Source organism: Pollicipes pollicipes, unplaced genomic scaffold (assembly GCF_011947565.3).
Source record: "Pollicipes pollicipes isolate AB1234 unplaced genomic scaffold, Ppol_2.1 Scaffold_4740;HRSCAF=5597_pilon_pilon_pilon, whole genome shotgun sequence".
NCBI classification, from domain to species: domain Eukaryota; kingdom Metazoa; phylum Arthropoda; class Thecostraca; order Pollicipedomorpha; family Pollicipedidae; genus Pollicipes; species Pollicipes pollicipes.
Window position 1 is genome coordinate 16864453 of NW_023596545.1, and position 12089 is coordinate 16876541.

The 12089-nt window shown below is 55.6% G+C and overlaps 1 protein-coding gene across 1 annotated transcript in view; it reads left to right on the forward strand.

The window, feature by feature from the left end:
- The window catches only part of LOC119098000 (eyes absent homolog 4), a 50843-nt gene extending 38802 nt beyond the window's left edge, over nucleotides 1-12041 (forward strand). The window contains exons 6-8 of the mRNA XM_037220932.1: nucleotides 6462-6661; nucleotides 8479-8566; nucleotides 11854-12041. Coding sequence (XP_037076827.1) covers nucleotides 6462-6661; nucleotides 8479-8566; nucleotides 11854-12041 — 476 coding nt within the window. The remainder of the gene's footprint in view (nucleotides 1-6461; nucleotides 6662-8478; nucleotides 8567-11853) is intronic.
- The last annotated feature ends 48 nt before the right edge of the window (nucleotides 12042-12089 follow it).

Below are 12089 nucleotides of genomic sequence, written 5' to 3' on the forward strand. Positions count from 1 at the left end.
CATCCCTTTGATCACGAGTTCCGAAATGGGCACAAAAGGCATCCCCCGAAGCAAGCAGGTTTTCTAGTAAAAAACAGGTTGGTTTTGACCTCGCTCTGAACCTTGTACCTGACGAAAAGTCAATGCAGTTAGTCGTGATTTCTAATTCAATTGACTTGTTACTTAAGAAACTGCCTCAGAAATATACCAACACTCCTTTGGCGCAAAAGATTGAACATTTTCTTGGGAATCGCCGTCGCCGACAGCCACGGTCTTTCTTTGACCTGTCAAAATCAGGCTACCTTGTAAGATACCCCTATGTTTATACCGAAAAATTCACAATTGAAGTGCCTGCAGTTTTTCAAAGGTTGGAGCGGCTACAATGCACTGGTCAGAAATCATTCTGGAACAAACATAAGTGGGCGGGCCAACTTTGCCCTCGCCGAGCGTATGTTGCAAATCGGCTGAAACTTGTAACCAGGCCAGTGTGCTAACTTTGCCGGTTTCACACTACCTGACAGTGCATTCAAAACCGTAAACTACACTGGCCAGTGTCAGGGCTTATCTTTGGTTTGGTTGCGGTTAATTTTGATCATCAGGTAAGATGCTTTGGAACTTTTGTGTTATTATCCCAACCTCTATTTTTCTGCCATCAGCATGAAGTCATTTTAGTCAGCAGTGTTAAAGGACAAGACACGTTATACTCTCTGATCGGTTATCAAGATGGGGCCGTAGCATTTTTGACAAGAAAAGTTTCAACGTCTCATTACGTTCCCGAGAGACGTTGTCTCGTTTGTCGTTTTTCGAGGTACTTATCTAGGAAGGACTTTGTGGCATTGTAAATGTCAGTATTTGTGCATTCGTTATGGATGAGCCTTGTGACGCAGCCGGTCTAGCTCCCAAGAACCGTTTGTCAGGGCCCCGCGGGCCCGAATGACCCTTTTTTGGTATGTATCTGGTCGGCTCCATTACCTTTCATTTAACTGGCCTGGTTCGTGACGTTTCTTTTCGCTCTGAAATGTACCATTTGATGAGTCGATCAGGACGTCTACGAATGAACTTGCTTACACAAAGTTCGAAAGTGAAATTATCCCCTGACTGGTCCCTGAGTTTTTCACCCAGAGATAGAATCTGATCAGTGCTGCTAACTTCTGCAAAAGCATCGTAGTAGAGTTACATTAGACAGAGACAGAGACAGAGACAGAGACAGAGAGTTAAACTCAATTTACTTCTGCTATTCGTTTCGATAGAGGCATGTTGCCGAAATATCAACGCACCTAAATCTCCATCCTCCTTGTTTTTCTTCTAGGAATAAGGCTATTGCTGCTGTGGTGTTTGTGTTCATATTGTTCCTCGTAGATGCACTTAACAACTTACGCAACGAGACAGAGCTTGAATTCTGTGCCATTCACATCTCAGCTGAACAATGCCTGCGTTGCTCTTCGGACGGGCTCAATCGGATTCTGTCTGTTTACACATCTTTGCAATCCCTGGACGCATTCCTACGATTTGCTGGTCATTAAGTATATTCGTTGATTGCTAGTGGTAGGGTGTTTGATGTGGAATGCGCGCGGTTAAACCCGCGCGCAAGGCGATGTAGACCGGGCGTTTTTTATGAAGTATCTAGTCTGATGTTAACATTGAACACCGGGCATCAAACATTTTGTGCGCGGTTCTGGACGTCGCTTTGCGCTTGGCGGCTTGTGTGAGATCAATACACTGTTATGAGGTCAACGTGATCGAACGGTCCGCGAGAGACAACGGCCCATCGGCGGGAGGCCCCGACCCACCACATCGGCGCCCGCCTGGCACTCCGTCCGCGCGGCTGCCACTCCAGCCGATGTAGGGCGGTACGTCGCGGCAGGCGACGCACCGCGATGAGAAAAATCCCCGATTCCTCGACTCGAGGTCTGCGAACCACGCGAGCACCGCGCTGAGGGAAATCCCCGATCCCCTGCTCCGGGTCTGCGAGTCATCGGTCGAATGGCAACCCGTGACCTGCGGATGGGGAGGGGGGGGGGGGGGCAACCAACCGCCGTCTGGCGGCTTAGGGGAGCCGATAGTGCTATAGAGCTCCCGGCCATCCAGCGGCCTCAGGCGGTGAGCACGTGTGGTGATGTCATCGCGGTCGACAGCTCTGGCGTTTGTATTTCGTGCAGCTGGCACGAAACTCCAAAAGGAACAAATACATTTAGTTTATTTGTGGTGCGGTTAGAAGAATTTAAAATGTTATCATGCGTTTTAGCACATACGAACCACGGACTGTGCGTCCCTGGAATGATTATGGGTGAGTACTCCTTGTGTAAGGAGTGTGGCAGGATTTTTGTTCAGGAATTGTGGAACTTCCAGGTTTAGAATCATCCGGTCATTATGCAGACTTCATGCATTTTCTTGCACGTCGGATTAAATAATTTTGTGTTGTTTTCAATACAGACTCAATGTCACAGAAAGCATGACATTTCAGTTTGAGTCACGCTGACGCCTCTAGTGTGCAAAGGGAACGCAACGAATGCTCCGTAGCTCCAAATGGAGGAAACGCGGCTTTTAAATGTCACAATTGATTGCATGGCATTGTTGGTCAGACCACATGGCCAGCTGTACCTCAAAAATGCATTGCTGTTACAAAAGGCAATGCATTGTATGAACATTGCAACGCCAGAAACTGAAGCAGTCTTTCGACATGTTGTCTTACCCCATCTGGCTTATCTGGCTGGCCTCTCTTTCGTTCAGTGAAGACCTTGTTTGACCTGCTGGTCTGGGTCCTCCCGTACGTTTTGTCCTGTGTATTGTTATACTGCGTGCTATATGTGCTGTCGATGTGTATACTAGGTTATGCTGTATATATTGTGCATTTCCCCCGTGTGATCGGTGTGGTCAGTACGTGGCCATGCCGAGCTGCTGTCCTGCCTGTTACCCCGTGTGGTCGGCACGTGGCCATGCCGAGCTGCTGTCCTGCCTGTGACCCCGTGTGGTCGGCACGTGGCCATGCTGAGCTGCTGTCCTGCCTGTGACCCGTGTGGTCGGCACGTGGCCATGCCGAGCTGCTGTCCTGCCTGTGACCCGTGTGGTCGGCACGTGGCCATGCCGAGCTGCTGTCCTGCCTGTGACCCGTGTGGTCGGCACGTGGCCATGCCGAGCTGCTGTCCTGCCTGTTACCCTGTGGTCGGCACGTGGCCATGCTGAGCTGCTGTCCTGCCTGTGACCCGTGTGGTCGGCACGTGGCCATGCCGAGCTGCTGTCCTGCCTGTGCGCACCCCGACTGGCCGGTCCTGTCAGTACGTCCACTGCCTACCCTGATACTGACCCCACCACACCTGACCGGTCGGTGCGGCTACAGTCTGAGCCTTCCGGTTCCTTCCGAAACAGTCCACATCCAATTCCTTACCCGTCTGTTGATGGGATCTATCCGGTCCTGTGCTCGCTTGCTCCGGTCCCCTGCCTGTCTGTTGATGGGATCTATCCGGTACTGCGCTCGCTTGCTCCGGTCCGCTGCATGGTCCATGCAGTCAAGTGTATCAACTATCTGGCCCCTTTCATTCTGTATGTTCCCCACCTCCTGTCCGACCTTTCCGCGCGGCCGCCTCACCGCTCCGACCAGTGTGTGTGCGTCTTCTCTGTTCGAAAGGCCCGCTCCCTTTCTGGGCGGAGGCGACCTCTCAGGCCTGAATCGACCCCTACCAGGCCTGCACGTGCCCCTGCCTGACCGCCTGATCCCTCCTGACCCGCCCAGACCACGGCCTGTTGTGGCCGGCCCCTCAGGCCTGAGTCGACCCCCCCAGGCCTCACGTGCCCCTGCCTGACCGCCTGATCCCTCCTGACCCGCCCAGACCACGGCCTGTTGTGGCCGACCCGACCGGTGTGAAATATTCCCTGGTTATGGGGCTGACATATTCTGTTGATATCGAAGGCCTTGAATTAAAACAGATCCCTTAGCGTGCGATCTGTTTTATGTCAATTGCAGGCGCACAAACTAAAAAATGCAAGGTTCTTAAAACGGGCCTCTCGCTCCCCCTTCTCCGTCCTATAAAGCCACCTTTGACTTCATACAGGTACTGAAATTGGAAGCATAAATGTCAATCAAAGGTATCCTGGTGGTTTACCTAGGATAAACCACCAGGTTTTATGCTTTGTTTCAAGCGGTTCGTTAACTGAATTTGAAGTTAACAAATACACAGACATGCCATGAGCTGTTGCTGCACAACCCGAATGTGGAATGGTACGGGCACACGGCGCAGGAGCAGGGTAACAAACAAAAACAAAATATACAAGCGACCGGCGTTGTACTGTGTGGCATGCCATTTGTGTAGTTGATCATGGGCGAAGAAATAGGGGGCACGGACATTACCAAATTTTTGGTTAGTCTGACACTGACCGTGGTGACGTTTACATGGTTGTACATAACACGACTCCATTACATTACGATTGGAAAACGAATTTCCCCTAGGCTTGTTTGGACGTGCCTCATGCCCCTTCGCTCGTTCGTTGTACTGATCGTCTCTGATAAGGCTCTTGGTCTCATTGGGGTCCTTACACGTCTGTCGGTCATTTCGACCATCACAGTGATCATCACATCTTACCCATCATATTTTACCCAGATGATCACGTCATACCCTCGCTCATTAAGAATCAACCAGACACACAACGGCGACTCTCTTTCGGAGTCCTTGGTGTCACTCAGCAGAGCAGCATATGCGCTTTGTCTCTAGCGGTTGGGGTGTGTGGGGTACGGCCCGAGTGGACTTCTGACACCACAACACCACGTGGTATGACGGCGATATCTCCTGTGGTTTTGCCTACTCATTCAACCTTGGGACTGTGCCAGGAGTGACGCCGCTGCGGCCCGGCCGGCTGCAGTGTGCATCCTGGCATTCGACGGTCTGTGGTGTCTGCAGTGTTGTAGCCGCATGCATCGTTGTGCAAGACAAGTGTCGGGCTGTACGGCAGCTGGCGGGTCGTGCCAATCCTCGCTGCGCGGTTACTCCCTTTATTTTTACGTTTATTGTCAGTCATAGCATGCTTGTGAATACAACGTGTGTAGTAGTCAATAGTCGGAGTTACAGAAACAATTTAGATTGTTCCGATATCGGGAATAAGTGCGTGCTTTGTCTCCACTCTTCTTGCGCCCATGACTGGTCGTGGGTATTGATAGCTTCAATTGGGTATGGTAGCCCAGGGGCGACAGATAATCACCGGGATAACACAAATGCCGGTAGGTAAGGGTGCGAGTGTGGGGAAGGGGGCGTCCTCTGTCTTTGAGAAATTCTATCATTGCCGTGGGAAAAAAACGCAAAAAATCGCCCTTGTATTCCCCTCCTCCGCTCCCGGAGCCCTGCTAACGTCATGCGATGTTCATGTTTTTATGCTTAATGCGTCTGCTCATGCTGACTTTGTGGATACCATGTTTTCGGATGAGCGACAACGACGCGACACATTCAAACTGTGGCAGGATAATAATCACCTTTTGGGTACCCAAGGTGAAATAGATAAATACACTGTAAACGTTAGTCGTTATTTGTCCGGGGCAAATGACAGCGCAAAAGACGAAATCTACATTTTTATATGCGGCAACGCTGTGACCTTACTTCGGTACGGCCCTGGGCCCGTCTGCACTCCTGCTTTGCAACAACTGTTGTCGGGCCGGGCGGTGACGTGGCGTGTCTGCAGACACCGGCCTCAGGACCGCCCCCGCGCCTCTTCCAGCGGACACAGCTGGCTGCCATGTCGGGCTGGCGAGCGTTCATGGCCTGCCTGGCCATCCCCGTGCGCATTGTGAAGGCTTTTGCTCCCGTCGGACGCGCCGCCGTCGCGCTGCTACGGGTGCTGATGGCCATATTGTATGCTAGCTATGCGATCGCGCTTTACACGGTTGATTGCATGGCGGCGTGGGTGGCTGAGTGCCGGGGAAATACAGTCTGTGCGGAAGACAGAGAGGACAGGGAAGAGAATGACGAGGAGGAGGCCGCCCTCCTGCGTGTGGATTCGGAGTGTTGAGTGAGTCGGCGACGGCGGACGGGTACACATGATTGTTGCGTTGGACAAGACCCAATTGGTATCGAAGCTCGCCACCACGTGATATGGTAGCCGGAGGTGCGCCATGGTGGTGTGATAAATGGTCATTACTTGTGATTGGTGGTCAGATTACTTGGACCCGATTGGTATCGAAGCTCGCCACCATGTGATCTGGTAGCCGGAAGTGCGCCATGGTGGTGTGATTGATGGTCAGATTACTTGGACCCGATTGGTCTCGAAGCTCGCCACCATGTGATCTGGTAGACGGAGGTGTGCCATGGTGGCGTGATTAGTGGTCAGATTACTGCAGGCGAGCGTCGTTGCTCTACTGAAGTGATCCGGCTATCGCTAGCGACTACCAAAGTGGCGAACTTTATTTAACCAGTTGTGTCTAAGAAATGGTAAGGAACTCCGGCTTCCTCGATAGCTCTGAGCCAGCCGGTGCTAACGGTCGGTCGTTCTCCCGCGACCAGGTCAACGGGGTCAGCAGCGGGCGTCTGGCGGTCTGAGCCAGAACTACCTGACGCCGTACGGGAGCGGACTGGGCTCGGCGGCCGGCTCCCAGGTTGGCCAAAGCCCGTACATGTCGGCCGCCTACAACTACGGCGGTGGCGGCACCGGCCTGGCGGCGCCGCCTCTCAACCAGACCGCCTATTCGACCGGCTCGCAGCAGGTCAGTACGCCACGGGAGGGGTCAGGCACACATCAGGCTGGGCCGGCTCGCAGCAGGTCAGTCCGGTCCGGGAGGGGTCAGGCACGCATCAGGCTCGGCCAGCTCGCAGCAGGTCAGTCCGGTCCGGGAGGGGTCAGACACTCATCTGGAGGGAAGCACAGGTCAGCCGTTACGGAAAGGGTCAGGGAGGAATCGGGATAGAGTCCGGGTTAACTGGGTCACAGGAGAGATCAGGGAGGGATCGGGGTAGAGTTCGAGTTAACCGGGTCACCGGAGAGGTCATGGAGGGATAGGGATAGAGCCCGGGTTAACAGGGTCACAGGAGAGATCAGGAAGGGATAGGGATAGAGCCCGGGTTAAACTGGGTCACAGGAGAGATCAGGAAGGGAAAGGGATAGAGCCCGGGTTAACTGGGTCACAGGGGGACCAGAAAGGGATCGGGGTTGAGTTCGAGCCTACTAGGCCGCGGAAGTGGTCAGGGAGAGATCGGGGTAGAGTCCGGGTTAACTAAGTCACGGGAGAGGTCAGTGAGGGATCAGGGTAGAGTCCGGGTCAGCTGGGTCACGAGAGGGGTCAGGGAGGGATCGGGAGAGCCCTGGTCAGCCGGGTCACGGGAGGAGTCAGTGGGAGTGAGGAAAGGAGAACAGATCAGGGAGGGATCGAGGGGGATCCAGGTCTGTCGGGTCAAGGGAGGGGGACTCGGTGAGGGATCACGTCAGGTGTTGGTGGGGTGGGGGGGGGGGGGGGAGGGAAGAGGGCACAGGTCAGGGCGGGAAGGGGGTTTCCGAGTGGGTTGGGTTTGGGTCAAGTCGGGAGCTTACGCCACACAGGTCACGGAAGGAGGTACAGAACCTCAGGCTGAGGGAGGATGCTCGGACTAGCTGGGTGAGAGTAGCGAAAATGGTTCAGCCAGGTCAGACGATTCAAAGTGGTGACGGTGGAAAGTAATCATCGGGTGAATCAGAAGGTCAAAGGGGTCGGAGCTTGACATCCTCTTCTGAGGGGAGGGGGTGGCATGGGAAGTGTTCAGAGGTCGGCGCTCAGAGGTTGGGGAGTTCATGCGGTCGTGGTAGTCCATGTGATCATGGGATCCAGTGTCAATACAGGCGAACGTTTTACTGTCCACAGCGCACCGTCTCAGTCTCCAATTAGTCGCTTCTGACCTTAACCGCAATTCCCCCCCCCCCCCCCCCGGCAAACCAGCACATAACCTCTTCAAACTGACAGCCGTGATGGTAGAGAGCTTACCATATCACAATTCACAACGTCGTGATGTTGCGGTACATCTTGAGGCATGTCCCATATCACAATTCACAACGTCGTGATGTTGCGGTACATCTTGAGGGATGTCCCATGGCGCAGCGCCTCGCCGTCCACGAGCCCATCAAGTGGCCCGCAAGTCTATATGCGGCGTGTCTCTATATGGGCCAACCCTTCAGCTTCCTGCTGTGAGTGCAGCGGTCGACCCAGCCGCCTGCGAACCCAAGCCAGCAGCGGGACTGACCCAGCTGCGCCGCCTGCGAACCCAGGCCGGTGGCGGTGCTGACCCAGCTGCGCCGCCTGTGAACCCAGGCCGGTGGCGGGGATGAGCCAGCTGCGCCGCATGCAAACCCCAGGCCGATGGTGGTGCTGACCCAGCTGTGCCGCCTGCGAACCCAGGCCAGTGGCGGGACTGACACCCACCGTGCCGCCTGCGAACCCAGGCCGGTGGCGGTGTTGAGCCAGCTGCGCCGCCTGCGAACCTAGGCCGACGGCAGAACTGACACAAGCTGCGCCGCCCATGACCTCGCGCTGACCTCAAACCCGTCCGTCGCCAGGTCGCCGCCGACTACGGCAGCTACGGGGCATACTCGCCGCAGGCTTTCTACTACGGGGCCAGCGGGTTCGGCTCGTACATGTCCCCGGGTAACGGCTGGCGGCAGCCACACGCTCTCGGGTAGCTGTACTCCGAGCTCAACGCAGACGTACCACCTGTCGCCGCTGCCGCCCGTCTCGACGCCCGAGGGTAGGTGTCTCCGCGCTCGACGCAGACGTACCACCTGTCCGCTTTCTGCCCGCCCGTCTCGACGCCCCGAGGGTAGGCATCTCCGCGCTCCGGCACCCCACCCTGAGCTCGACGCAGACGTGCCACCTGTTGCTCCGGCACCCCCACTCCGAGCTCGACGCAGGTGCACCACCTGTCGCTCCGGCACCCCACTCCGAGCTCGACGCAAGGTGCACCACCTGTCGCTCCGGCACCCCACTCCGAGCTCGACGCAGGTGCACCACCTGTCTTTTCGGCACCCCACTCCGAGCTCGACGCAGGTGCACCACCTGTCGCCTCCGGCACCCACTCCGAGCTCGACGCAGGTGCACCACCTGTCGCTCCGGCCACCCCACTCCGAGCTCGGACGCAGGTGCACCACCTGTCGCTCCGGCACCCCACTCCGAGCTCGACCGCAGGTGCACCACCCCTGTCGCTCCGGCACGCCCACTCCGAGCTCGACGCAGGTGCACCACCTGTCGCTCCGGTACCCCACTCCGAGCTCGACGCAGGTGCGCCACCTGTTGCTCCGGCACCCCACTCCGATCTCGACGCAGGGTGCCACCACCTGTTGCTCCGGCACCCCACTCCGAGCTCGACGCAGGTGCACCACCTGTTGCTCCGGCATCCCACTCCGAGCTCGACGCAGGTGCACCACCTGTTGCTCGGCACCCCACTCCGAGCTTGACGCAGGTGCACCACCTGTTGCTCCGGCACCCCACGCCGAGCTCGGACGCAGGTGCACCACCTGTTGCTCCGGCACCCCACTCCGAGCTTGACGCAGGTGCACCACTGTGCTCCGGCCACCCCAACTCCGAGCTCGACGCAGGTGCACCACCTGTTGCTCCGGCACCCCACTCCGAGCTCGACGCAGGGTGCACCACCTGTCGCTCCGGCACCCCACTCCGAGCTCGACGCAGGTGCGCCACCTGTCGCTCCGGCACCCCGCGCACTTGCGCGTACAGACTCGCCTTCCATGGCCACCCGCAGGTCGGACGGCTGAGCTCCGTCGGTACCCCGCTGGATGGGTCAACCAGAGCAGACCCCATCTCTCATTCAGACAGGGATGGTTCACTGTTGTTTCCAGTAGTTCACTGTCGCCTCGTTCGAATGAGTGCTCCATGGCCGTGTTTAGTGTACCACGCACATGCGCCAGTGAGGCTCCTGACCGCGAGTTCAGATTCAACACGAACTTTCTCGGTGCAAGCAATGCTTGCATGGTAATGTCGCCCAACCAGAACTTTCTAGTGTATTGAAGGTCGTTTACCTCCGCCATAAGAGCTCACAACTTTGTAAATGTAATGAAAAAAGATCAAAACGCGGCACTTATTTAAATGCATCACATTGAAGCGCATGCTTGGCGCGCAGCAACGGCTTGGAAGAAGCTCGTTTTCCTTTTAACCTTTAAATGGCAATGACTTATCAATAAGATTGTTTCCAAAGGTGCATGATGCGGCATTCTTTCTGCAATGGTCCCATCCAGTCACTTTTGCTCTTGGTCATCATTCTTTTGTATCACCAATCACTAATCATGGAATAGATTACGTCGCTTTACGGAAATGTGCGAGGTCAGATTAAAAAAGATGGCAGTTGGTGAAAGCGGCCTTGGAAGTAATCGTGAACGTCTTTCAGGATCCGAGTTCTCTGAGGCTGGAACATTCCTGTACCACTCGCCAACGCTGGGCACCGGCCGGCGGAGACGCAACAGTAACGGAAGTGAGTCGCTTCCGGTCCGACTGGCATCACGTGAACGGCCGGCATGTCACGCGGCCGGCAGTTGTCAGACCACCTGTCTGTTTTGGCTGTGTTTAAACAGCCGCCTTCCACTTGCAAGCTAGCGCCGAACTCCTTGGCGACGCAGTGTGGTGGGAGCAGGAGTGCGCGGGCTGTTCCGCTGCTGCCAGCCGGTTAAGGGGAGCTGCGTGGGACGCAGTGGCGGCCATCAACGCACTGGGGCTACGCCAGCTGTTTATGCTGCTTATTGGGTGGACTAGGGCTGGAAAGTAATGGGTTATCATACAGTTATCAGAAGTCTGGCGGAAGGGTGGCGTTCCATACGTTAGCTATTTTTTATGGGGAGTGGTGATGGATACGACCTTCAAGCGTGTTAATACCCACCCCGTATTTGCCCTCGAGTAGGCATCATTTTTCGAACATTATGATTGGACGGCCTTCCTGCATCAAGGTTCTCGCCAAATATCGCTTGTTGCGTGAACCTTGAACCCGCCACCCGGTCGTGCAATTCCGGTGCATAATTTTGTGGCGAAGTTTAGCGTACCGTAACGCGCGCCACTGTTCGCTCCGACACCTGAGCCCCATCTGCCGCCACTGCTTGCCCGCCCCCTGACCTCATTGAACGCCATTGTACGCCCCGCCCCTTGACCTCATCTGACACCACTGTCCGCCCCGCCCTCTGACCTCATCTGACACCACTGTCCGCCCCGCCCTCTGACTTCATCTCACGCCAGTGTCCGCCCCACCCTCTGACCCAATGCGACGGCTGTCCGCCCCGCCCACTGACCTTATCTGACCTTGCTCGGCCACTGCCACCGGCTGTAGGTCATCTTAACGAGGACCAAATAGCGAGGAGCGCAAAGCGACTGGAACTAACCCTTCCGGCTATGGCTAGGCTGGAAGACAGACGCTCTAACTGATTGAGCGACGGGGGCGAACTCTTGCAGCGTGACATCCCGCCGCAGCGAATGGTTTCAATTTGCGGTTTTCGAACTGTTATCAGGACAGGGACAGGTGGCTCAGATAACCCTATATTGTAGCTCATAAAGGATGTGTCGCCGTCGATATTGTGCTTTATTTTTAGTATCTGCTGGTTTTCGAAGCTCTGGCCTGAACCCCTGCAGTATCCAGCCAGAGCAAAAACATTTTTCGATAAGTTCTTAGGTGACATATCGCATTTAAGCATGTGAATATGTTTCTGAAAATCTGTTTGCATAAGTTGTGATTCGAAACCACGAGCATGTTTTTTTGTTGCAAGAAATTTTGTCAGTTCCAACGTTCTTGGCCAGGGAGGAGCTGATTGAAACCACCTAAAACCGTGCAGATTCCCATTCAAATTGAAGAAAGCTTTGAACATACTTTAGAGCTGCGTTACCGAATGGTTTGGTATGGGCGTGACCTGACCTGACCCGTCTCGTGTCTGGCTGACACACAGACGGCAGCACCGGCCGACGACGTCGGCGCGGCGAGCCGTCACCCGACGACGAACTGGCGCAGAAGATCGACCGCATCTTCATCTGGGACCTAGACGAGACCATCATCGTGTTCCACTCGCTGCTGACCGGGCAGTACGCTCGCGAGAACGGCAAGGTCAGTCAGCAACAGCGTGCTATCGCGCCGTAGATGGCGAGTCACGGTACACTAACATTGGCGCAGCTGGGATAGGTTACT